Source organism: Gymnoscopelus braueri (assembly GCF_963280865.1).
Source record: "Gymnoscopelus braueri genome assembly, chromosome: 2".
Lineage (NCBI taxonomy): Eukaryota > Metazoa > Chordata > Actinopteri > Myctophiformes > Myctophidae > Gymnoscopelus > Gymnoscopelus braueri.
In genome coordinates, this window is record NC_137604.1 from 36533413 (window position 1) to 36561368 (window position 27956).

The 27956-nt window shown below is 43.5% G+C and overlaps 1 protein-coding gene across 1 annotated transcript in view; it reads left to right on the forward strand.

Moving 5' to 3' along the window:
* pkd1a (polycystic kidney disease 1a) overlaps nt 1-27956 on the forward strand; it is a 133174-nt gene that overhangs the window by 29519 nt on the left and 75699 nt on the right. Inside the window, exons 2-10 of the mRNA XM_080449901.1 lie at nt 1558-1629; nt 1931-1999; nt 4478-4549; nt 5886-6049; nt 8736-8980; nt 9964-10224; nt 10786-10954; nt 14431-14608; nt 19332-19546. Of these exons, the coding sequence (XP_080306027.1) occupies nt 1558-1629; nt 1931-1999; nt 4478-4549; nt 5886-6049; nt 8736-8980; nt 9964-10224; nt 10786-10954; nt 14431-14608; nt 19332-19546 (1445 nt within the window). The remainder of the gene's footprint in view (nt 1-1557; nt 1630-1930; nt 2000-4477; nt 4550-5885; nt 6050-8735; nt 8981-9963; nt 10225-10785; nt 10955-14430; nt 14609-19331; nt 19547-27956) is intronic.

Consider the following 27956-nt stretch of genomic DNA (forward strand, 5'->3'; position numbering starts at 1 on the left):
TGGGTTAATATTCCTGCAACATGTTAGATGGCATCTGAAGCGCAGCGGGAGCGCGGATAAACCAAATCTTTCAAGCGTGCATTTGCGTGTTTAGGCGCATTAAGTGCATGTGTGGGTGAGTGAATGTACAGCAGGGGCGCAGATACTGTAGCAGGGGTGTGGTGGGGGGGGGGGGCGGGGGGTTTAGGGTGGTGGAACATCCCATGCAGTTCCATAGGGACTCATTTAGCTTACTCTGTGCATATTATGTTAGTTGTCAGTTGCGTGGCGTTGTTGCGCAACTAAAATAGCCGATTTATAAGCTCACATTGTGTCCCACTGCGATGCGTTGTGAGCTTGTAGATCTGCTACTTTCGTTGGCGCACTACACCACGGGGTCCTAAGACAGCTAGGAAGGAACTAGGCTGCCTCAGTTCTGCCCGTCTCAAATGTAGTAATAATAACAAATTACATTATTAAAAACATACCACATGCATGTTCTATATTAGTACTAAAATTGTGATTAAGAGATAATTCTATGAGATCACTGGGTTTCTTGGTATGATTTACTAGCCTTTTGCGTCTGAAGCTACAGTACCATCCATGAATGATTATGTATTTATCATTCGTGAAAACGATCATTCCACGTTCAAGTCATTTCAGATGCCAGCCTTGCCACATGTGTCAGGCGGATGGCAAAACACAGACTGTATGTGCACAGACTGCAGGGAACCATCTCCTCAGTAACACTGCGTTAGATTACTATCAAAAATATATTCCAATGACAATTATTTTTGGTGTGATTAACTAGACAACAATGGTAGTTGTCAAGAAATAGTAACCCCACCGGAAAACCCTGCAATGCATATCCACAGGTTCAACTCAACATGCCCAAATACGCATACAGGTGCCGTGCTGCGTTCAGCTGCTCATGATTGCTACTCATTTGTATGAATGTGAGATTAAGTAGGTGGGTTAGTTGGATTTAGTTTTTGCTTATACTGGATCAAAGCTATTTTCCAGAAATTATGAAGGCAGTATTCTTCCTGAATGAAGTCACGATGTCCTGACATTCATTCATGCATTTTTTTTAAAAATCCTTTATGTTTGGTGAGTGGTATGGTTATATGAAAAAGTTTAAAGTAGGCTTTACCAATCTGCCACAAAGGGGATTTGTTTCACATGAGAAATCCACTGTAATAATTCATGCAATTCTATGGTTCATTGCCATTTGGTATTTTACATGATAACAGCAGGTACAGTAGCTACAGTAGGCTTACTTCATATTATTATATTAGTTGCCAGCCAAAACAAAGCACTACATTGTACATTATACTGTATGTTAAAGGCTACACAATATATATTTAAGTGTGATCTGTGAGTGTTTAGTATGTTAAATTATGCTTCTAACCATCTGTGTGTGTGTGTGTGTGTGTGTGTGTGTGTGTGTGTGTGTGTGTGTGTGTGTGTGTGTGTGTGTGTGTGTGTGTGTGTGTGTGTGTGTGTGTGTGTGTGTGTGTGTGTGTGTGTGTGTGTGTGTGTGTGTGTGTGTGTGTGTGGTGTTGGTTTCCTCTGCAGAGATCTGTCCAAAAACCACATCTCTTCCCTGGATACCAGCCTGCTTGACCGCCTCACTGGCCTGCGAGAGCTGTGAGTATACGCAGTGTCGCGTATGTGTGTGTTTGTGTTTTGGAATTAGTGTGTGTACTATGAATGTGGGTGGCGGGGGGGGGGGGGATAGCTGGCAGGTGTGCTGTTTTGATAGATGTTGATAGATATCATATTTTCACTAAGGTGCTACCCTGTGTGTCTGTCTGTCTGTCTGTCTGTCTGTCTGTCTGTCTGTCTGTCTGTCTGTCTGTCTGTCTGAACCTGTTTGTCTGTCTGTCTGTACCTGTTGCATTAATCTAATAATCTAACCCATCTATTAATCTAATGTAATTGATTTCAGATATCTGCAGGGGAACAGGATCAATGTTCTTCCTAGAGGGGTGTTCTGTTGTGGACCACTATCCATCCTGTAAGTACATCAGAACCATCACATGGAGCAGAGGAGAGGAGAGGAGAACAGGAAAGATGGGAGAGGAGAGGAGAGGAGAGGAGAGGAGAGGAGAGGAGAGGAGAGGAGAGGAGAGGAGAGGAGAGGAGAGGAGAGGAGGTGCAGGCAGTGATGGGAAAACAGAAGGAAGAGCGTTTTCGTTTAGTCTACATTAAAGTGAGCAGAAATCCCAGGAGTACACTGGTTATACTGCAGAACACACATGTATTCACACACACACATGCACACACACGAGCGTGCTGTGCACGCATGCATATACAGAAACACAGTGAGACAGACAGATACGCAGATGCGGACACACACAGAGGGACATACTTATTCACAGACACACACACACACACACACACACACACACACACACACACACACACACACACACACACACACACACACACACACACACACACACACACACACACACACACACATACACACACACACACACACACACACACACACACACACACCAATCACAGGGCTATTAAGTTCAATTACAGCTTACTGCTCCAGGCTCCCACTGTTCCGCTGCTGTTGACCCCCCCCCATACCTTCCTCCATCTATCCCTCCATCTCCTCCCACCATCCCTTCCTCCATCTCTCTCTAGTCTCTCCCTCTGTTGCTCCATCCAATAACTTCTCCCTCTCCCCCTCTGTGTGGGTGTTTTGCACATGTACTGTGTGTGAGAGAGAGAGAGAGAGAGAGAGAGAGAGAGAGAGAGAGAGAGAGAGAGAGAGAGAGAGAGAGAGAAAAGTGTGTGTGTGTGTGTGTGTGTGTGTGTGTGTGTGTGTGTGTGTGTGTGTGTGTGTGTGTGTGTGTGTGTGTGTGTGTGTGTGTGTGTGTGATGAGAGAGAGTGTGTGTGATGAGAGAGAGAGAGAGAGAGAGAGAGAAAAGAGTGTGTGTGTGTGTGTGTGTGTGTGTGTGTGTGTGTGTGTGTGTGTGTGTGTGTGTGTGTGTGTGTGTGTGTGTGTGTGTGTGTGTGTGTGTGTGTGTGTGTGTGTGTGTTGAGAGAGAGTGTGTGTGTGTGTGTGTGTGTGTGTGTGTGTGTGTGTGTGTGTGTGTGTGTGTGTGTGTGTGTGTGTGTGTGTGTGTGTGTGTGTGTGTGTGTGTGATGAGAGAGGACTCTGGAGTAGTGGTTTCCATCAGCTCTTTCCAAACCCACCACACAACGGCCCCATTATGTAGCCTACTGGATAGACCAGAGCGAGAGGGGGAGAGAGAGAATTAAACTGTAGGAGTTGGGGGAGGGGGGGGGGAGTGGAAACAAAGCACAAGGAAGGAAAGAGAGGGGAGGAACAGAAGGGTTTGAGGTGGAAATGTCTGATCGTTGCTGTCCGGCAGAAACCTTGTATCTCATTATTTAAATTAGTTTTTCTCCTAATTAAATGCCCTTGCTACACAAAAGTAGCAAAAATAGCCAATCTACAACGACATGTTTTTGCTCATTTTTGTTAAGTCAAAGTGATTAACAAGAGCTTGTGACTAAGTATTAACTTCATTGAATCCATTGGAAAACACTCAACACATGTCATTTATTTATTTTCAGACAAAATAACAGTTTTGGACATACAAGTTTTCCACACGACAGCGACGTGATGCTTTTGGCTGCGTGGTGGGGTTCCCATCAGCCTCTGCTCACTCAGCCAGTCAGCTATTTATTTTGTGATCTCCTTTCCTTCAACTTTTTAATTGTAAAGTTTGTTCTTTTTTTTTCTTCTTTTTTTTATTGTGTAAATTGGTTCTGGAAAATTATGAGTGCATCCCTTGAATCAAAATGAAACCAAAATATTTTTCATGTTTGCATTAGTAAAACATAAACATTTTATCCTCATACTAAATGTTAATGTTTAATGGTCTCGCAAACAGAAGGCGTCTTTCAGATGACCGAAATGTTGCTTCGATATTAAAACTTTTCTCTTGTACCGCCGCTCTTTGCCTACACACCTGCTTTTATACTTTTAATCTAGGTGTGCGAAAGCTTTTTAACTTTTTTACATTACATCATTTTTGGAGGTTAAAAACTATTTAATGTCACACCTGCAGATCTCCTTTTTTTATCTTTGAATAGGGCTTAAGTAGTAAAATAAAAATCACGATCGGCATCAGACCCAAAGATCTGGCATTGGTTGGGCTCTATTGTGAAGCCCCTTTCTTTCAGTACGTTCAGCATTTCACGATTCAGTCTGGAGCGTGCTACCACCCTTTGACTTTCTACATCTGATCAACATTCAGATGGACAATTTAATCTAGTGATGACAACTACGGTCCAGGAGACACACAACAAAATCAAATAGACAGCTGCCTGAAATTCGATTGTAAAATCTTTGTTATTATTACATTTTGTTCAGCCAAGCAAAAAAAACACTTTGCCAGATGAATATCACTGGAGAAAGAATATTCAGTGAAATGATTGTTGACAATTTGTTTTGTATATTAACAGAGATCTGAGCAACAACCAAATCACCACCATAGAAGAGAGAATATGTGACAACCTGTGCAACTTAACCCAAATGTAAGTGAATGCAGGCTATCATTCCCCCCCCCCTCTCTGTTCGTTTCCCACATCTCTTTCCCCCACACACTGTATGAGATCATTGTTAGTCTTGATAATTCAGCCCTTTTTTCTTTTAATTACCAGGCCCTCCTTTTGCGCGTACACGTGCATGTACTGTACAGTACGCAGACACACACACACACACACACACACACACACACACACACACACACACACACACACACACACACACACACACACACACACACAAAACAATCAAGCATGCAAAGTAAGCACATTTCCACATCGTTCGTTCGCCTCCACACAAGCAGCATTAAGCTCTATTTCTGCATGGTGTGGGTTTCAGCGAGTAGTAATTACTCCTTTCATGTGAACGGAGTGTATTCTCTGTGCACTCTGTAATTGAGTGGAGTGAAGTAGAGTCCTGCAGAAATAGACCTGGAGATGAACGGTGTGCAATCACAGCCAAACTTCTATCTCCTTCCACCTTTTTCCTCCCCTCTCACGTATCTCTCTCTCTCTCTTCTCTCACTCAACCCTGCCCGTTCTCTGTCCTACCTCCTTCCCCTCCTTCCCCTCCTGACCTCCCGTCTTAGGTCCTCTCCCATACCTTCCACGTTTCTATTCTCCCACCTTCCCTCCCAGCCCTCCTCCCCCCCCCCCCTGGCTGTTTCTGACATATCCCCCTCTTCTCTCTACCCTCATCCCTCTCCTCCTTTCCTCCCCCTCATCGCTCTCTTTTTCGTTTGTTTGTTTGTTCGTTCTTCCATCCTTCCTTCTGTCCTTCTCTACCTCCCTTCATTGCTCTCTTTTTTGAGCGGTGTAACCGCTCCTATAAGTGGGGTTGGGGTCGCTGTACTGTGATTGGCTGATAAGTATTCATACCCTTTGCTCTGTACTGTGATTGGCTAGCGAGACGCATGATGAAATTCATAACCTGTACTGTGATTGGCTGATAAGTATTCTCAGTACCGGATTGGCTAGCGAGACGCATGATGAAATTCATAACCTATAAATAGCACCACGCACTTTTTTTTTACTATAATTCTTTTGAAGTGAGCTTCCATCACTGTGATATACACCGCTCATTTCACACTGGGTGTGATTTTTTTTACCTATAACCCTCTTTATATTATAACAACTTTATACTACGTCACCCAACAGCGTCATAGACCATCTATAAACTGACAATGTGTCACGAATGTGACGCATTGTCAGCTTATCGGTCTCCTATTTTCAGGCCACGACACCATCACACAGTACAACAAAGTATTTTCCCCTCATCCCCTGTCTCCTCTCTCATACCCCTCTCTCTCTCTCTGCTATCCTACAGTGATCTGAGCAGTAACCCCTATGAGTGTGACTGTAAGTTGTTCCGGCTGGTCAGCTGGCTGCAGGAGAAAGGGGTGCGGGTTCGACGCCCGGAGGCCATGCTTTGCCACCACCCACCAGACCTCCGCCACCAGCCGCTGCTCAATGTCAGCCTGCTCACCTGTGGTATGATGAGCACATACACACACACACATGTGTGCAGACACAGAGTCACACGCATACATATTTGGGAAAATGTCAAAGTTCCTGGTTAGTTATATAATTGTATCCTATATTGTATCCTATATTAAAATTGACTAATGGGAGGACTGGCTGGCCGGCGGGCGGGCGGTCCGCGTCATCACGCTCATGTCACTATGACTCAGCCATAACCATATAAGGAGTATCCCAATGCAGCTACGCCCAAATATGGAATGTGTTGTCTAACCTCAATGTGTCGCCTGGCATCAGATGCATATATGGGCACAAAAGGGGGCATGCCCATATATGGGCGTCAGAGGGTCAAGGACTGACAGATGCAGAGGTCTCCATATATTAAGGGAATATCGTTTGGATCTGCGGTGCGATGTAGGCGTGCTACGAACCTCTAGTCTCTCAAAAGTACCTGCATTCTATGCGTAGCTATTTAAATTAGAAATCTTTACTTGCATAATGGGGGTTCTTTAGTGTTGTTATATGCATTTACCTTGCAGATGTCCCCTCTGTAATTTAGTTCATGAAAGCTGGATAAAACTCACCAAATGGTGATGGAGCTTCTCCTGGTGAGGTGGTGTGGAGAGGACTTTGCTGTTCAATCTAGTGGTTCTCAACCTATTTAGAGCTCTGGCTGGATCACTAACATATTTCAAACAATCCTCAAAGAACACCCCACCTCTTCACAACAATATATAGATGTATACTGTTTAAGAAGGCATTATGAAGTCATTCCTATTTAATGATTATTTAACATAATGATCTTTATTTATACTCATTTGCTCGCCGGTGTTGATCACTGAAAAATAGCAGTTCTACAAGCTCACAATGCGTCATGCTGTGATGCCTCGTGAACTCATGACACTGTGCGCAATGACGTATATATTGCTTAACAGTCAATATTACATTTCAAGCTTTTTTCCACACTATGCCTATTAGGTTTTTTATTTTTATTTTTTTTAAATGTGATGGACTTATAAACAAATTTTGATGAATTTAACAAAGGTACAATATATATACTTTTTAAACCTTTTAAGTTATTTTCCCATGGACCACCTGTAATTACGCTGTGGGCCACTAGTGGTCCTGGGCCATTGGTTAAGGAACAGTGATCTAGAAGATTAGTGGTTCTCAAAGTGGGGTCCAGGGACCCTCAGGGTTTCTTGAGGGTGTTCCAAATGGACCCTTACAAAGTGAACAGTGTTGTAGTGGTAATTTTGTAACTGGTGGGACATAACGTCTTTAATATGTAGTAGGCCTATGTATTAAGCAAGGGTTAATTGACTGCGAGCCGGTCAAATTTTGTTTTTGATTGATTGAATTCCCTATTAGAAGTTTACAGAAAAAAGCACATGAACGTACAGTTCAATACAAGGTCAGCTAATAGGAATTTAAAAACCCAAGAAAGCTTGTTTCCATTGGGGTCCTTTGTACTCAATTCATAGTGACATTAAATGACAGACAGAAAAACAAAACATATGTACAGTAAACAGTTCGAGGGGGGGGGGGGGGGGGGCTAGGTTTTGACTTTTACAAGGGCCAGTTTCGAATTGCAGCCACCTGTAGGTTGTTGAGAAATAAACCCTGAAGGAGTAAACCCTGGAGGAGTTTATTTCTCAACAATGACCGGCTGGCCGTCAATTATCCCGCCTATTACATGGCAACTAATAAATAAATTAATAAATTGACCCAAAAGTAACAACATAACAAAGTATTTCATTGCTTACGGTAACGAAAGTACTCCATTAATTTATGCCACGTGCGGCCGTCCGTCTAGTCAGTGCAACGCGTCGCCTCGGAAAACAACAGGAAATGTTGATCAAATAGAATACTTTTTCGGTTACTGCATTGTCTTTTTCTTTCGTTTTCAAAAACATTCTGGAGAGCAATGTTTAGCTGTAAATGACATTGTGCGTTTGTTTACATGGCTGTCCTGTTGGATACGGAACAAAATCAAACAGCACAGCAGGTGCTCTGAGCCTTTGATTTAGACGGAGGTCTGTTATTGAGCTCAGCGGTCTATATCCAGAAATAACACACTGCTGAATTCAGTGATTGACCAATCAGAATCAATCATTCAACCAAGCAGTGTAATAACCCCCAATATATATCGAATTTTATTCTATTTACTTTCATAATGGGGATACTTTAGTGTTGTCATATGCATTTACCTTGCAGACGTCCCCTCTGTAATTTAGTTCATGAATCCATCAGCCACTGTTATCCAAACGTTCTCTTTGGACTGCTTCAGAACATCTGACAGTTGGCTATGCCTACACCTACAGTACTTAGCAGGTCACACAACGGACCATTGATATGCATCCAGCCAGGGTCATTCCTATTTTAATTCACGCTGTTGACACTCGGCAGCTTTTGTAAGCTTTGGTAAGAGGTGTGAATGGTTGTTTTTGATCGATACGAGAGGTAGATGCACTCTGGGTATGCACGTGCGCATCTGTGCATGTGCATGCGCGTGCTCAAAACACTAGCGGGACTCCGTGGTACTGCGTGCAATGAGCACTGCACCACTGCAAATGGACCCCTACGGGTTTGGTTCGTACACTCTCAGAGTTATGGGGTCTCTGAATTACCACTGATCTAGACTCATCTGAGCAACTTCTCCTATTCTTTTTCCCCATCTCTCCCTCCCTTCCTTCAGGTCCGAACTACGCAGCCTGCCTGGAGGACAGCAGCAGTGGGGGAGGTAATGAACTGGTCATCTTCTCCTCCTCCACTCAAGGGATCTTCTCACGGGAGCAGTGCAACAGTGTGTGCTTCGCTGCCTCGCATCGCTACGGGGGCCTGGGGGCGGAGCGCGAGTGCCTCTGCAGCACCAACTCCGAACCCAACTTCATCAGCGAATCGCAGTGCTCGGCCGCCTGCACCAACCAATCAGTCATGAAGGTAGGATGAAGCCAACAATTAGGCCTGTCACAATAAATTACATAATCGCCTGTTTGCAATTATTTGAGGTGATCGCAATTATCTTTGTCATAATCATCATAATCGTTTCCATGTTGATAAATATTAATATATTTTTTATATTTTTTAAATAAAATAACATTTTCAGTGGAAATAGCCGTAAATCGTCTATTTCCACTTAAATATTAAATATGGCCTATTTGGCCATAGCACGTTTTCAATATTTTGATTATTGGTACCGGTCATCTTTGTATATTTAAGTTATTTGTCATACCCTGTGCAATTTTTGTTTACAAAACCTGAAAGTCAAACAGAAATGTAATTTTTATTTACAGTATATGTATGTTCTAATGTTCTAAGCCAAAAACTTTACAATTAAATAAAATAAAATAAATAAATCGCAATTATTTGTATGACAATTAATCGTCAGCTAAAATGTCATGATCGTGACAGCCCTGCCAATTATATATACACAGGCATCCCGTGTGCATCGCTCAGGTCTGTCTTATTTGCACGCATCATCATCTCCATAGCTATAAAGACGTGGCAAAACATGAATATACAGAAAACTATCTCTTTTATTTTCCTGGTCTTACTTTTTCTGTCATTCTAAATGAGCACTAGTGTTACGCCTAACCCACTTGCTGAAGTGGGTTGAACGTCTTCCTCCTAACCCTACTGCTGAATGAACTGTTCTTTCAATAAGAACTGTGCATCAGCAGTCGGCACTGAATGAAATAAAGGAAAAAAGACATCAAATGGGTACAACTTGATTTGCTAGTTTTTGGTCAATTGAAAATAAAATGAAAGTTACAAAATGAAAGTGGTTTAACCAATTGGGTCAAACAATTTGACCCAATTACCCGGAAATACATTTTGGTTGTGGTGATGTCATGATGATTTGGTCTATATAATCCCTCTTTCTTATTATAATATTTCCTCATCCCTCTGATTGGCGGAAACAGGAATGTGGGTGGACTGTGGCCTCTGATGTGTTTGCAGTGGACTTCTCTGTGTCGCTGAAGCGCCTCCCACTTTTAAGCGTCCACGACCCTGCCCGTCTCGCTGCCTCTTCCAACGTCACACCGGTAACGCTGTCCTGGGACTTTGGTGACCTTTCGTCGCGGGTCAACACCACAGAGACAGAAGACACCACCGCAACGCACAAGTATGGCCTCCCTGGGCAGTATACCGTCAGCGTTACAGCCTGGGCTGGGAACAAGGAGGTGAGAGAGACGTGATGTTTTACTATTAATACAGTGGTTCACAAAGTGGGGCCTGGGGACGCCCAGGGGTCCTTGAGGGTGTTCCAGGGGGTCCTCAGCAAAATGAGATAATATATACCTTTTCGGTATATACATTTTCTATTTGAAAATAGCCACGCTCAATCCGTTGCATCGAGACACGTTGCGAGCTTGTACTGTAGATATACTATTTTCAAGAAATCTTGAAAAAACGTGAACAAGAATAATTGTAAAAAATGTTAACACAAATGTTTACTTATGGTAGTCCCTGGCACAACATATTTTCAGATGGTGGTCCGTGGCCAAATACATCATTACTTCACATGAAAATGTTTGAAAAGCACTATACTAATACACAGGATAGGATGTTCAATTAATACAATGAAAACAACACAGCTTTGTTGTTCACAGCTATGTGTTTTTCTCTGTGTGTGTGTGTGTGTGTGTGTGTGTGTGTGTGTGTGTGTGTGTGTGCGTGTGCGTGTGCGTGTGCGTGTGCGTGCGCGCGTGTGTGTGTGTGTGTGTGTGCGTGTGTGCGTGCAGGTGTCTGTGCGAGGGGAGGTGACAGTTGCCATGCCGCCCAAGCTGGAGCTGTTCTGTCCTCCTCTGGCCGTAGCCAATCAGAGCCTAAAATTGAATCTGGTCAGCTGGGGATCCCTAGGCGTGGCTGTAGACTGGACCATCACCAAGGATGGAGTCCAGACCGCTAAAGGTATACCTGGCATATCAACATCAATACATGTCAGTGTCTTTCTATACACTAGGGCTGGGCAATATGACTTCAAATCAACATCACCATTATTTCAAACTTTTGCCCCGATTACGATTAATGAACGTTTCCTCTTTTTTTTTGTGTGAAAATAGTAGATCTGCAAGCTCAAAACCTGCTTCTCGGTTATTTGATTAACCCACATGAGCAAGATTAAGTCAGTTACTGTCTGGTTCTAAATATTGGTTTCGATATATTTTCGGTTAATTGCCCAGTCTTACTATACACAGCTTACGTCAGTAAACGTTACTGAACTTACCTCAATTATTGAGTTAATCTTGGCTAAATGTCATTGTACAGTTTAGTAGTCATAGACAGTGATGGAATTTAATTTGTAAATCAATATTTTCTCCAGGGACTATTTTTGGCTAGTGGTTTTATTTTAAAATCATTCCATGCTTTAAAATTGATTAAAATACAACAATAATGTGACTTTGACAACAATAAAAAAGGAAATACAAATAATAAAAAAGAGTGTGTTGGATCTCATGCAAGTTTCTAGTCTCACATAAAAGTAGCTGAGTAGCTCATTTCGCAAATTCACTTAAAATTTGCTCAACATTTGGATGGAAACTTGACTAGCAACACTCTCTCACTCCCGCAGGCAAAAAGAGCTCTTTTCACTCTGAAATGTAAAAATGTGTCCTTCTAGTCTCTCTCAGACGCTCAGACAAGAACCAGTAAAGCTGTTTTTTCTGTCTATTGATTTTTCTCTGTTGTTCAGCCTTTGTCTTTCTGTCATCTGTCCATCAAGCGTTTTTTGTTCTTGTCCTTGTGGTTCTGTAAATACAAGAGGATGGAAAGAACATGGAGGGCAGGTGTGTGCGTGTGTGCTAGGCCATTCACGACTACTGATTTTTACTAGTTGCCAATTTTGACCTACTGGTAGTCGACTAGTCAATGTTTACCTATTATGTAATAATAAAGACGCAGAGAGAGGAGTTCTAGCATATTATTCCATTTTATTTATGGCTTATTTATCATTTTTGGCCGGTAAAAGATATATCTGGATGGTAGTTTTTAAAATCTACCAGCCACTTTGGGTAGTAAGCCAAAAAACGTTATCACCTTTCCGCACTAGGCAAGGGAGCAAAACTAACTCCACATTAAGGATTAAGTTGGAACATGGAAGACAAGAAATGTCTCATTGCGTGCGTGGGTGGGCGTATGTGTGTGTGTGTGTGTGTGTGTGTGTGTGTGTGTGTGTGTGTGTGTGTGTGTGTGTGTGTGTGTGTGTGTGTGTGTGTGTGAGCGCGGAGCTGGTTTATAAAAAGGTTGGAGCGCTACTCAGAGCGAGGACCGCCTGCCGCCCCGGGCCGCGCACCGAATGTTTGAGCATGCCCGGTCGCACGGACTCAGATACACACAGACATCCAGCAGTGCACAGTGCACCGAGATTTCATTAGAATTTCTACTTTCTTTTTCTTTTCTTTTTTTTTTACTGTTGAGCGACCCGGTTTGAGCGGAGCATGGAGCGAGAGGTGCGCAAATCAACGTGAGCGATGGAGCGACGGGGAGCGGAGCGCGGGGGGAGTAAACGTGAGCGAATAGCGAGCGTGAAACCAGCCCCCTGGAGCACCGAGCGGCATTTCCACCCACATGCTTGTGTGTGTGTGTGTGTGTGTGTGTGTGTGTGTGTGTGTGTGTGTGTGTGTGTGTGTGTGTGTGTGTGTGTGTTGCACCCAGAGCCCGATGGGATTTTCTTATTGGCCAATCAGTTTTTCACACATTTGAAAAAAATGCAAGAATGGAACTGGGTTTCATGGCTAAAGGTCAAAGCCTGTCATACCTCACTGCTTGACAACTTTAATCACCTTGTTCTCTGCTCTTCCCCTTTTCTTCATGTTTCATCATCTGTACTTGTCTGACACCCAGGGAACACAATGAACACCAGCCAACCGCGGTGTGTAGATTTCCTCTTTGACTGTCTGGTGAATAGGCTCTATGCACAGCAGCCATATTGAAAATAAATTGGGCCTCTGCCTTACTTCCTTCACAGGTGTTACCAATGATACTAATGAAGGCTCTGTTCCATTCTGGTCAAGCAGAGTCAGGGTGCTGCTAGTGTGCATGTTGGCTCACTCTGCTACACCAGTGGGTGTCAAAGTGTGGTCTAGGTACCCCCATGGTTCCCTGAGGTTCCCTTACATGTGTGTAGCTCTGAGAGTGTACAAATGCCAAGGACCCTCATATCTCTGAGAGTGTACAAACCAAATGGAACCCTTACGGGTCCATTCACGACTACCGATTTTTACTAGTTGACAAATTTGACCTACTAGTAGACGACTAGTCAATGTTTACCTATTATGTAATAAGAAAGACGCAGAGAGAGGAGTTCTAGAATGACAATGACAATTTTATTTATGGCTTATTTATATTTTGTCCGGTAAAAGATATATCTGGTTGGTAGTTTTTAAAATCTACCAGCCGCTTTGGGTAGTAGGCCAAAAAACTTTATCCCTTATGTGTCCAGTTGGTTCCATTTGTACACTCTCTGAGATATGAGGGTCCTTGAAATTAAAAAGTTTGAGAACCACTTTGCTACACTAAATGAAACAGAGCCTTAATTTGTGTAATTGGCAAGAAGGAAGTAAGGAAGCGGCCCAATTTCTTTCCAACAAACTGAAATTGTTATGGATTGGCTTCTGTTGTCTGTTAGTGATTCTTCCTAAAGTTCAAAGCGGTGTGGCCACTTAGGCAAATTTATAATATTTGGCCGGTAAAAGATATGTCTGGCTGTTAGTTTTTAAAATCTACCAGCCGCTTTGGGTAGTAAGACAAAAAACTTTACCACCTTTCGCCTTCTTCATTTATCTTCTCCCAATCTCCCTTGTTCTCTTTTTTTCCAGCCTGAGTTCATCAACTTCTCCTCCGTTCCACCTAATATTATCTCTAAGTTCAGCTGCCCTGTCTGCCCTCTCCACCTGTTTTTTATGTTTCTGTTTTTCTCTCTTTTAAATTTCCGAAACTGGTTTGTTGTGTAGAGCCAATTGTACGAACATCTTTCTGTTGTCATGACTACTGTACATTATGTAGCCAGCTGGAGAGCAACATTCAGGGAAAAGTCGTGTTTACAGTATTTATATTTAGCACACATTGGTAAATAGGTGCATTAAAAAATAGACCACAAATAATACCATCGGGCCACGAGACAGTATTCAGAACACTGGATATAAACATAGCATCTTGTCATCCCACTATTGGCTTTGTTGATAGAGTTTAATGGGTTGCAGATGGCAGATTGCAATCTTTGTCCTAGCTTTTTGTACACTGACAGTATGTACGAGACAAAGACATTAGCAATGAATTCAGTCAATAATTGCCATTTTAAACTGTGAATTTGAACGGCCTTATAATTCTGCAATGCACCTTCAATGTTTTAAATGTGAAATAATCTGAGTGTGTCTGTCCCCTGCCAGCGTCTCCTTACTGTCCCAGTGAGGGTGTCCCTCACCCAGAGTCTTCCCGCTGCTTCCAAATCGTTCCGGGGGAGTTTGGCTGGAGAGAGGCTCGGCGCCAGTGTTCCGACCGTGGTGGGGACCTGGCAACAGTCAGAACAGACACGCTTCGGAACCTGCTGGCAAGCAAAGTCACACAGTGAGTGTGTTTATATGTTTCAGACGGGGGGGGCATGTGCGTGTGTGTATGTGCATGTGCGTGTGTTTTTTTGTCTTGTGAGTAAGGTGCTGCACTTCTTTAACATCCTAGTTTAACAAGTATATTTACCGTCTTTGGACAGCATTTTCTACACAGCAAAATCCTATTCATTTGACTCTGTGAGTGGGTCCATCGTTGCTCAATAGACACTAATAGCTGAGGAACAGCTAACTCACTATAGCCTATGCTACTAGTTTCCGTCTAATGGCTGCTACATTACAAACATATTATTTTCGCACCATTTTACAATCTGTTTACTGCAGAGACAGCCAAATATGTAAATTCGGCATGGCCGACATCGTGACAGGCAGAAATGCAAAACAGATGTGTAGATTTGATTCGCCCCGCGATCTAAAAATATGTACTCTGGATGGGAATTGGGAATCTACTAGAAGAGTGTGTACCCTACTAGAATGGTTCTTCCTGTAACCCCCCCTCTCTCCCCTTGTGTATCTAAAGGCCTGTTCGATCACCTTTTTTGTACCGTGTCTGTTCAAGGTTTTTAACCCATTAAAACCGGGGAAATCTGTGTCATTTTCATTATATTATATATTCAAAAATAGCAGATATACTGTACAAGCTCACAGCGCGTCACTTCGTGCTGCGTTGTGAGCTTATACTTTTTTAACATTTTTGAAAAATCTTGAAAGTGTGAGAACTACTGATTTAGAATGCATTTGTAGAATCGGCATCAGGCCTTAATGGGTTAACTTATGAATAAACATAAAAATATGGACATGTGGAGATAACAAGGTTGCTGCCCAACAGCGATGATACACAGCAGGGACTAAGAAATATGGAGTGAATAGAGAGAGCAGGAGCTGGAGGGATAGAGAGAAGAGGGATGGATGCGGGGACATATGGAGGGATAGAGAGAAGAGGGATGGATGGGGGGACATATGGAGGGATCTCGCAGCATCTCTGATCGATGAGGCTCAGCTCAGGTGTGTCAACAAATCAACCCCCTCTCTTGTTGTGTATCCATCCAGAAGGGTGGTAATGATTTTTTTGTGTACAGTTTCTGCCGTTCAGATTCAAGGCTGCATGCATTTGAAAGCAGTAAGCAAAGAAATATTCACTACACAAAGAACATTTGTCATCATACGCAAAGTCTTTATACATTTGTCATTGTCACTGGTGGTTTGACTCCCCCCCCCCCCCGCTCTCTCTCTGGATGTGTTTTATTTTGTTCTTAATCTTGTCCTCTAGTTACCTTGCCCCTTTTTTTTCATATTTTCTTTTCCTGCTGGGCTCCTGTCGCTGCAAGCCAAAGAGCGACCACAGCCTTGCTCTTTAGCAGAATGTCACAGTGTGGTGTGTGTGCTTTAGATGTTACAAGGCAAAACCAAGACCCAACCCCACATACCTCCCTGGTATCTTCCTCTTTCTCTCTCCCTCATTTTATATGTCGCTGTATCTTGTCCACGTGGTGTGCACGGTGATTAGCTGTGGTATAAGGCATGTTGTCTGTGCTGTGGGGTCTCTCCAGGCCTGACAGGGTCACAGAACACACATCTGTAAAAGCACAGCTGTACTGCAACCTCAACACCCTGGAAGGAGGAGTCCATAGTTCATGGTGTTTGTCTGTGTTTGTGTGCATGAGTATGTGTATGTGTGTGCATGTATATATAAGTGTGTATGTGTGTGCATGTATATATAAGTGTGTGTGTGTGTGTGTGTGTGTGTGTGTGTGTGTGTGTGTGTGTGTGTGTGTGTGTGTGTGTGTGTGTGTGTGTGTGTGTGTGTGTGTGTGTGTGTGTGTGTGTGTGTGTGTGTGTGTGTGTGTTTCCTGTCTTCCTGCCCCACACCCATCATTAAATTGGGGGCAGAGGCCCTGATCTTGGAGACCAAAGTGAGTGAGTGAAGTAAAAAAATGGGAGAAACAGCCAGCGCTCCCCTTCTCTCCCCCTTAACCTGCTACAGATGAGGCATAGTCACCTCCTCCCTCTCTCCTCACCTCTACCTCCACCCCCGCAGTCTTACATAAGGACCTTCCTTTTTATTGCTTCTTGGGGTTTATTGTGCACAGTTACCCTTTTCTCTGTGTCTTTCTCTCTCCCTCTCCCTCCCTCGGCTCTCATACTTTTTTGGGACCCAAGATGTATTTTTCACAGATGTGGAGATTTCTCTGTGCCGCATGAAAATAACGAGACAGAGACGGAAACATTTTGCACACGGGTAAATAATGAATATCCTCCCCATCTGGGAACTAAGCAAAGCCGAGCCCCGCCAAACGTTCCCCTAGAATGACTGAGGGTTGTCAGTTATGCTCGCACTCACAACAAAAGACAAACCATATCTTTAGGTTATTGTAGTTAATGAACCGTGCAGCATTATGCCTCTGGCTAGAAATCCCGAGGGTTATTCATCTATTAGTGGCATGTGAAAGAGTAAAAGGGAGATTATGCATAGAGAAGAATGCAGTCCATTAGACTAGCATTCAGGGAGTGAAAACTAATTTATGTCATCCTCGAAGGGCAGGCACGTGCATAATAGGAGCCAACCAGTGCCCAAGCACCTGCCCAATTGCATAATTTCATTTACAGTATATCATTCTTGTTGAACCACAGTTGCTCTCTGCCTTGCTCCAATTAAATACATACTAGGTTTTGCTTTCCCCTCCTGATAAATCTGGTTTTAACACGAAACAGGGGAAATGACTTGCTCAACTCATAACTTTTCAGAGTATGAAGAGAAACTATTATTAAGAGAAATTACAGTAAGTTGTCAGCACTTGCAAATACGTATGTGACACTTCTACTAAAGCATAGTAGCATTATGTGACAGTAAACTTGAAGTTGATATGTGGGTGTGACGTGTGGTTTTTAGAACATGGCTAGGACATCTTTGTCATGCAATTAACGCTCAAAAGTGTTACCTTACTGGGTTTCGTTGATAGGCTTTTCCTTCAGGCTTATATTTAACTCCACGTTTGCTCTGCTCAGTCATTGAAGGTTCTTAAATCCTTACTAAAGTCTAATTTCTTGCTAGCCTTTAATGCTGTTTGACTGTGTAATACCCTGGCCCTCACTGTATACCTTTGATATGCTGTATTGTTTTATATGCCGTTTTATTTTATTTTCGTGTCATGTTTCATTTATTTGCTTCTTTCTTTTTCTCTGTTTTAATTATTTTTCTCTTTTCTTGTTTGTTTGTATTTTAATTTGCTCTGTGCATCACTTTGGTTCGACCTTGGTCGCTGGAAATGTGTTTATATAAAGAAGGTTTATTTTATTTTCGTGTCATGTTTCATTTATTTGCTTCTTTCTTTTTCTCTGTTTTAATTATTTTTCTCTTTTCTTGTTTGTTTGTATTTTAATTTGCTCTGTGCATCACTTTGGTTCGACCTTGGTCGCTGGAAATGTGTTTATATAAAGAAGGTTTGAGTTGAGTAATCACTATCATCCATATTTGAATCCATCCATTTTTGTACACTTTTGCTTGACTGGGTTTCTAAATTCCTGTGTCCTCCTTCTAAAATCTGTTTTAATTCAATTATAAGTAAATGTTTAACATTTTAATTGTGGAGGTGTGTGGGGGAGGGGGAGGGGGGGGGGTAGGACATTGCCCGTCTGTGCAAAATCTTTATGGCCCTGTTAACCACTTAAACCCTATGTGGTTGACCGCAGTCCCTCAGGGCTCTATACTAGTGTATTTTCTGTTTTCTGTTACTGTGGGGAAAGCTTTTCTTCACGTTGCGACGCGTTGTGAGCTTGTCAATCAGCTATTTTCAGCTAAAGCTTTCCCCACAATACGGATGCTGGGGTGCAAGGGGTTAAAGGGACATTTTCAACACCTGCCACCTGGTCCATTTGGTTTGGAGTGGCCCTGCTTGGGGTACAGTGTAGTAGTGGTGAGTGGCTGTGTGTGTGTGAGTGAGAATATACTTAAAGTACAAATGTAAAAGTACCGGTACTCAAAGAAAAAACGAAATCAAACCTTTTTGAAAATAACAGATCTTGTAGATCGGCCATTTTCAAATAGATGAAGCATAATATAGTTTGTTAGTTTTTTATGGTTTGTAATGATGAACTAAATCTACAAAATAACTTGTAACTAAAGTTTTTGATTAATTGTCGTAAAAATGACAATATTTATGATTGAAAATGTTAAATATTCAAGTAAAGTAAAAGTATCTCGGAATTCTACTTAGGTACTACTTGAGTAAAAGTGCTTAGTAACTTTCCATCACTGATCTCCAGTATGTCTACGTTCATGCTCAGTGTTGGGTTGTCATGTCTGCTTATTATAATCGACTTTGGGCTTCTTGTATACATCGGTAGTTGCGGGTTTCAGTTTTTTGGGCTTGTTTTTTATTATTATTTAAAATAGTGGTTCTCCCCCAAATTAATATGTATTCGACCCTTACGGGATGTTTGTTGTTCAAATGTTTCCAAAATCTTACAAATATTCCACATTTTATTTCAAAATAGCAGATCACAACGCGTCACATTGCGACGCGTTGTGATCTTTGTGAGTGTTGTGAGCAAAAAAAGAAAAAAAGGGAGCTATTTTCAAATAGCCGATGTATACAGTATAGGTTTAAAGTGCTCATGACATGGCCTAAAGTCGCTTCTTTTGGGCTTGTTTTCCTAGACCTGGTTTCTTATTTCTCTCACAAAATCTTACAACACTCTGACCTGTGTGTCTCCTCCTGCTGTAGGGAGCGGGGCGTCTGGCTGGGTCTGAGTGATGTGGACTCGCCGGGCTCTCTGCGCTGGGTAAATGGCTCGGAGGCGCGCGAGGGCGAGGGCGGCCGGGCCACCCGATCGCAGGTGGTCCGTGGAAATATGTGCGTGTCCCTGGACGACGCCGCCCAGCCCAGTTCGCACCTGTGCAGCGCCAAGCGAGCCTACGTCTGCGAGTACAGCCCCTATGGTAAGCTTCGCACTAAACCACACACACATAATACTTACGTAGACACACACACACACACACATTGAGAAGCATGTATACATATGCACACAGAAACGCTGTCGGGCAGAATCCTTGTATCTACTTATTTCATCCTTTTTTTTTTTTATATATATACTGTAATTTTCATTAATTAATGCAATTGGTCATCCTTTAACAACTTAAGCCCTATTTTATACGTTGTTGCACGACAGTGTTGTGTGACGTGACGATTGTGAACTTGTAGATCTGTAGAACTACTTTTGAACATTTTAATCTATAACGACATGCCCATTGCCCAAAATAGGGGCTCGAGGTTGAAACTGGTCAAGTCTCTGATTAAGTTTCTTTATGCGTTAAAATATTTAACCAATGAAAAGTATTAACAAGAGCTTGTGACTGAGTAATAACTACATTGGATCTATTGGAACACAAGTACTTATAAGTAACAGTTTTTTAAAGGGATCTTTGATATACATCGTTTTGGTTATAGACCTTCATAAGGACAAAAACAAAACGTCAACTGGATAAAAGCGGGATTGATAAAGATCCCTTTGTGAACATTTGGATCTTCCTTTTTGACCTACGCACCTGTCACTAATCGTTGAGGTGTGCATCAGCCTTCTTTTCAAGTAACAGTTTTTGACATAGAAGGTTTCCACACGACAGTGACAATTATGCAATACACATTTGTGTCTCCATTTGTAGTACTGTATGTACTGAGCGTGATAGAAAGGTGCAGGTTATTTAATTCTAAGGACTATGGGAGAAAGGTGCAGGTTTCATTCATTTAATTCCAAGGACTATGGGGATGTACCGCACATGTATACTGTCATTTGGAGTCTTATACAATCTAAATCAGGTATTGTGTTGGATTCAAGGTTACATCTTGAATACTCCTTCAATACATTTTCAACAATAGACCTTTTGCTAAGCAAGTAATCGACTACGTTGACAACGTTAGTGTGTTGTTGTACTGCAGGGTGAGTAAGACTACAAATAATAGATACGTAGAATCAAGGTTGCAGGCCCCTCAGCAGCACTGTTTCACCATAGTGTTATTATAGTATAGATTGTATTGTTATGCTAATTATCTTCTGTTTAAAGGGTAGTTTACCTTGAATCCATTGATTTTAAGTAACACTTTTTTTTGCGTTTTGAAGCTCTGAGGAGGTCGGAAGAGACAAACATAGTGCTTGACAGGAAGAAAATCTGCAATGAAATAAAGCTGGATAGCTGTGCACAGTCAGGGTACTGTCAAATGTTCTACCTTTTTATTGATTTTTCAATGTTTCACAAACAACACTGAACACAGACAAACAAGGGAGGGGGAGGGAGAAAGAAAAAATCCACGGTCTATCAACACCATTGTCAAGCTATTGTCTACAATAGACCTCGATGTTTCATATGACAAGCTTAATGTTCATTTCTTTACTTGGACAAGGCACACACACAGTCACACGCCTTTGCAATGCATTTACAATGCTTAGCCATTATATACCTCATTGCTTTTATTGTATATGATTAGTGGACAGCCATTACTTTTTATATGGCTGTATGAATTAGAGGTGTTTTACAGATGGATCTTTTTCTGTTAGGGTGATAAGGAATTCAGTCAAAGTATAATATTTATTACATGACTTATGAAGGCTAACATAAGACATTCAGAAATGTGACATACTAATTAATGAGGCACTTCACTGACACAATCACTATATATTTGAGATAGTGTCTGTTCATCATTATAGTCATACTGTGTAACATTCATGTTAAGAAGTCTTTTTGGCAAGGCCTCTAGCGACGTCACGGTCATAACAGCGTTTGTCTAAAGGGAACCAACCGCTCAAAAAGGAATTCTGAGTATATTTTGGAATGCAACAAGTCATCGGAAACAGTATTTATAATTTATTAACGTTAAAATAAGGAAATAAATACATTTCTGGTGCCTACACTGTACGTCATTTTGGCGCGAGTGTTATTTGATGTTAGTATGAGCAATCTCTGCACCTCGTTAAGACTTTGATGCGACGGGGGTTATTACATGGTTCTATCTAGAATTGCTGGTCTACCTTTTTTTTCTCCCCAATTTAGTCGTTATGCCATTTAATTCCTCCCCACACATTTTCTGGCTGTCGTCACTATCCTACTGACTCACCTGCCATTGAGTAGCCCCCACCAGGAAGACACGGAGCCTCTGTCCTACTCCTCCCACCCAACACTCCCTGCTGACAGGTGCCCACCAGCCCGTAGGAGTACGTGCAGTGACACATATCCCCTCCCCGCCCGGCTTCCCTCCCCCGAACACGGGCCAAATCGCTTGATATTGCCGCTTGATATTGCCGGATGCACCGCAGTGGGTTTGAACCCCCAGACTCGGTTGTGGGCAGGTACTTTACAACTGCGCCACCCAATCGCCCGCTGGAAGCTTGAGACGTAGGCTACTGGTGAAGGAGTACGTATAGGTGTAGTCACTGAAAAACAAAACTGTACAAGCAGTCCGAGCAGACCTAAGCAGACCTCCAATTATTGTTTATATGCCAGTAGTCCGTGAGCAAGAGCGCCAGAGTGAGTGAGCAGTCACTAAGCATTAATCCAATGACGGGGAAGACGCGCGTGGGCCTTGTTATAAAGCCATATGGGGCCACTGGCAGGAAGAACAGCTCCAGACGGTCCCTCGTGTGCGGTGAGTGTGTCACTCACGGTGCTCCAAATGATAGATAGTTGGCTGAATCTCAGCTTTATATCACTGATTTGATGTGTTGATTTGTGTTGATGTGTGTTGATTTGTGTTGATTTGTGTTGATTTGTGTGTGTGTGCGTGAGTGCATGCGTGCGTGCGTGCGTGCATGCGTGCGTGTGCGTTCATGCGAGCAAGCAATGCAGTCAGTTGGGAAATGTTGCAGTGCACAGCTCTTTAGTAGTCTTTTGTTAGAGTGCTTCTGTCTTCGGGGTATTGTTCTCTCTGCCTCTTAGTGTAGCATTAAACAGAGTTGTGTGTGAGATAGTAGTCTCCCCTCCCTGTTCTTCACTTCCTCTCTTTTCCTAACTTTGACTTCCTTATGATTGGAGTGCAGAAGCTGGAATTTGTATTGATGATATTCAAATCAAAATCAAATCAAACTTTATTTATAAAGCACATTTACAACAATCGAAACTGACCAAAGTGCTGTACATGGTGAGACAAAAAACATCAAACAGGAAAGTATGTGAGTGAGACAACAACAACAAAGTCACACATCACATACAACAAGAGATCAAGACATGAACTTAAATGTGATTAAAAGCTAAGGAATAAAAGTGTGTTTTAAGAAGGGATTTAAAAGCCTCAATAGAATTGGCACTTCTAATATAGAAGGGCAAGCTGTTCCAGAGCCTGGGAGCAGCAGCAGCAAAGGCGCGGTCACCCCTACTCCTCAGCCCGGTTATGGGAACCTCTAAGAGCAACTGGTTGGCTGACCTCAGCGCTCTCTCTGGAATATAGGGCTCCAAAAGTTCAGACAGGTATAAAGGGGCCAGGCCGTGCAGAGATTTGTAGGTGAATAAAAGAAGCTTAAAATCTATTCTAAAATTGACAGGGAGCCAATGCAGGGCTGCTAAAACTGGGGTTATGTGCTCTTGCTTTTTTGTACCAGTGAGGAGGCGAGCAGCCGCATTTTGCACCAGCTGCAGGCGCCTGAGTGAGGACTGATCGATACCGGAGAGTAGGGAGTTGCAATAGTCTAATCTAGAAGATATAAAAGCATGGATTGCCATCTCCAGTTGTTTAGGTGGAAGATATGGTTTAACTTTCGCTAACAGGCGTAATTGGAAAAAACAGCTTTTAACAACGGAGCTAATATGTTTATTAAAGGTGAAGGTACTGTCAAAGGTGACACCGAGGTTTTTGACGGAGGAACGGATGTTTGTGCTGAGGGAACCCAGGGTGTTGTTGTTGGTGGATGGAGCAGTGTTATGGCCAAAGAATATAACTTCTGTTTTATTTTCATTGAGGTTTAAAAAATGTGTGTCCATCCATATTTTAACATCGTCCATGCAGTCCTGTAAGCGTTTAAGTGAGTTTTGGGCATTGGTAGTGAGGGGTAGGTATATTTGGACATCGTCAGCGTAACAATGGAAAGGAATGTTGTGTTTGGTGAAAATTGACCCTAATGGCAGCATGTATAAAAGAAACAGAATGGGCCCAAGGATAGAGCCTTGGGGGACTCCAGACGTGAGGGGGGCCACAGGAGATGAAAAGTCACCTAGTTGGACAGAGAAACTTCTGTCCGCAAGGTAAGACTTAAACCAGGCCAGGGCAGTGCCAGATATACCTACGTGATGTTCTAGTCGTGATAATAAAATGGCATAATCTACAGTGTCAAAAGCAGATGAAAGGTCCAGGAGGACCAGGACTGAGGAGCTTCCAGAATCAGCAGTTAAAAGCAAATCGTTAAAAACTCTCAGGAGAGCAGATTCAGTGCTGTGGCCAGGTTTAAAGCCAGACTGAAACTTTTCATGAAGGCCGTTTGTGATTAGGAATGACTGTAGCTGGGTGTAAATAACTTTCTCCAAAACTTTGGAGAGACATGGAAGGTTAGAGATTGGCCTGAAATTAGAGAAGGTAGAAGTATCAAGGTTTTTCTTTTTTAGGATTGGGTGAACAACAGCATGTTTCAGGGCAGCAGGGACGGAACCAGTGAGGAGAGAGTAATTTATTATCAGTAGCACACTTGGGCCAACAGTGTCAAAGACTTCCTTAAAAAGCCGAGATGGAATGCAGTCAGTCAAGCAATTTGTGGGCCTCAGGTGCATGACCACATCAGTGAGTGTGGATAGAGACACTGGTTCAAAATGTGTGAGGGTGGCACTGACAGGGCATGGGGGAATGGGAGGGTCTAGGGCAGTGGGAGAATGCACTGAGCGAAGGTCAGCGATACGATCAGTAAAAAATCTTTGAAATTTTTCACAAAGCAGCAATGATGGGACAACAGAGGAGGCGGCATGGGGGTTTGTGAGGGAGTTAAAAATATTTAAAAGGACCTGGGGTTTATTGCTGTTCATAGTGACTAAATTGGAAATGAAATCGGTTTTGGCAGATTTCACTGCCCTCTGGTAATCAGAGAGGGACGTACGTAAGATGTCTAGGGAGACGTGGAGTTTGTCTTTACGCCATTTTCTTTCAGCACGCCTACATGTGCATCGGAGGGCGCGGGTCGAGTCATTAAGCCATGGCTCATTTTGTGTCTTGGTACGTTTGAGCCTGAGAGGAGCGACGGAATTAAGGATGTTGGTGCATGTTGTGTTGAACATGGTCAGAAGTGAGTCTGCACTGATCACACATGTTGTGCTCAGCGCTGGCTCATTGGCCATAGAGTCACTGAACACCAGGGAAAACTGTGATGCAGTTGATGGGTTTATGGCTCGGGTGTGACGTGTGGGGGGGGCAGGGTTTACTACTAAGCAGGGTGTTGAGATAGAGAAAACAATGGTAGAGTGGTCGGATATACAGGGCACGTGAAACACATCAAGGACAGAAATAGTTAGGCCAGATGTTAACAGAAGGTCCAATGTGTGTCCCTTTTCATGGGTTGGGCCAGTTACGGACAGAGTGAGATTAAAAGAATCCAGGAGATTTAAGAAGTCCTTGACGAGGGGGCGAGACTCGCAACAGACATGGACATTCAGATCGCCACAGATCAGGATGTGATCATATTTGATCATGATGGTAGATAGGAGGTCACCAAATTCATTAATGAAATCCTTATGATACTTTGGGGGGCGATATATCAAAGCACAGAGTACGGGGGGTAATAGGTTCACCTCGAATAGCTGTAGTTCAAAGCTAGTGTAGTGGACCTCTTGTTGTTTTAGACGACATGGGAGGGTGGTTTTAAAAACAGAAGCTAAACCTCCACCAGTGCCGGTGGCCCGGGGAGAGCTAAGGAAAGAGCAGTTGGGGGGGAGAAGTTCAGAGAAGGGAGTGTAGTCACCAGGATGAGTCCAGGTTTCTGTTAGGAGTAAAAAATATAGGTCACGAGAGGTGATGAGGTCTTTCAGCCAGGAGGTTTTATCAGTGAGTGATCTTACATTTAAAAGTGCCATGAGAAAAGTAGTGTCAGTGCTAGGTTCTGAAAGCCTAGCTGGCCTCAGTGGGCGGAGGTGGGCATGTACAATGCTACGCCTATAGTGCAGGCCAGATGCTGACTGCAGCTTGGATTGTCTGTGGCTAATTAAAACAGGGATACGATATGGGTGTATAGCTGAGCCAGAGTTAATAACATTTAAGACATTAAAAGCAGTAAAAAACAGTAGGAGCATGTTGTGGTCCGATCCCAATGAGAGAGGGACTGGGAGACAGGGTGGAACTAGTGCATTGGGCACTGGGACCGGGGGGAAGTCAATATGTGTCGGACAGGTCAGTGGTGGTCAGTGCAGTGTGGTGACTAACACCACGGGCTAGGTTAGCCCCTAGCATTTTGCTTCCTAGTCTATTTGGGTGGAGTCCGTCGTGGCTGTAAAAAGAGGAGCGGTCCCAGGTTAAAATTGTCTATGAAATTAAGATCGTGGGCCCGACGGAGCCGTAAGAGCCAGGTATTCAGGCTAGCGATACGACTGAAACGCTCGTCACCGCGAGTGAGAGTTGGGAGAGGACCGGAGATGAAAAGTGTCATTCCACTACTGCCTAAGAGATCGATGAGTTGCAAAAAATTGGTTTTTAACACCTCGGATGTATGAAGGGCTGTATCATTAGTCCCAATGTGAACCAGGACCCTTGTGATGGACGATGGGAGCTCGTTGAGGACACCTGGGAGCTTATCTAAGAGGATCGGGACAGTCGCTCCGGGGAAACAGCGTGTTATAGCGTTAGGAAAATGGATGTGTTTGACTATAGAGTCACCGACGATCAGTAATGAGGGGGGTATAAGTGGGGGGATGGTGGCTGGAGTAATTGGGGTGGTTTGGGGACAGTGGATGCCAGGAGAGACAGGCGGCTGGGGCTGCTGTGACGAGGAGGACAGCTGTGGAGTAGTACACACTGTGGAGGCACCCATCCGTAATCGGGTTTGAGGCGGAGTGAGAGCCCCGGACTGGCGTCGGACAGCCCCTTTTAACATTAGGTGGCGGTCGTTTTGCTGGCCAGGGGCGGACAGCCCTGGCCTGACCGGGTGGGGCGCCGAGGCGTCGGGAGACGACCCCGCAGGAGGGAGAGAGTCATGGACATGGACAGAGAGTGGGGGGAATTCAACATTGGCCAGAGGGGAGAATGCATTGCTGATGGTGGTGGGTGGAGGAGAAGCATGGGGTGGAGATGAGCGTGAGGGACCCCCATGTTTGCTCCGTGCCACCGTTGTCCAAGGGACCGGAGTCGAGCTGGCCGGGGGTGGGCGTCTGGGCTTAGCCTCTTTCTTGCGGGCCCAGTAGGCGGAGGCATCAAGCCAGGGGACAGTTTTGTCCAGATCTCGGGCAGTTGATGCGACGACAGCTGGGCCAACGGAGACATCGAGGTCAGTGGTCGTCCCCGTAGCAAGGGAGACGTTATCCGGGCAGATGGAGTCGAAGTGGACCTCATCGTCCCGGATCTGGTGAAGCCGGGACACTCTCGACCTCAGCTCGGACACCTCTTGTGAGAGAAGGTGACAGCTCTCGCAGCTAGGAGATGAGGAGGTGAAGGTGTCATGATGATGATGATGATGATGATGATGATGAAGGTGGTGGCTGGGGGTAGAGAAACAGCTGTGGCCAGTAAAGTAGAACAGTAGCAAAATAGGTGCGGAAAGAGAAATGGTGTGGATTAGCAGCTGAGCAGTGGTACGGAGGTACACTTACGAGCGAGGGTCACCAAAAGGTGACCCGTTGCGTTGAGTAGTCTCAAGTCAAATCACACGGGGTTTGATGATTCGATGATCCTGTGTAGGTCCTCGATGGATGACAGCTGTCAAGCCGGCTGTCAAGCCGGCTCCCGCTAGCGGCCGCTAGCTGTCAGATTAGCTGCGGGCTGGTAGCGGCAGGCAGTGTATCTGACCCCTTCAATGATTAATTCCCACCCAATACAATGGCCCCTGTCGAGGAGAGAGCCGGATGGGAACGAACACTATTGATGATATTGGTGCAGAATGTATCATTTTTCCACTAAGTGAACAGAAACACACCTCACATTTAGTGCAATCAATATAGTATACATGCAATTTAGTGTAACAATAAGAACATACACATATATACATTATTAAACTACATGACCATTTGCGCAGGCTGCATGTGTAATTGTTTTAGCGTTTTTGTGTAAACAGCGGAGCAAGCTATAGTTCATTACTATCATATAAATAATTATTTATATAATAGTAATCCTATAATTATAATTATAATTATTTACAGTGGTATAATAGTAAGCATTGTTACCAGGGCTGTACAATTCAAT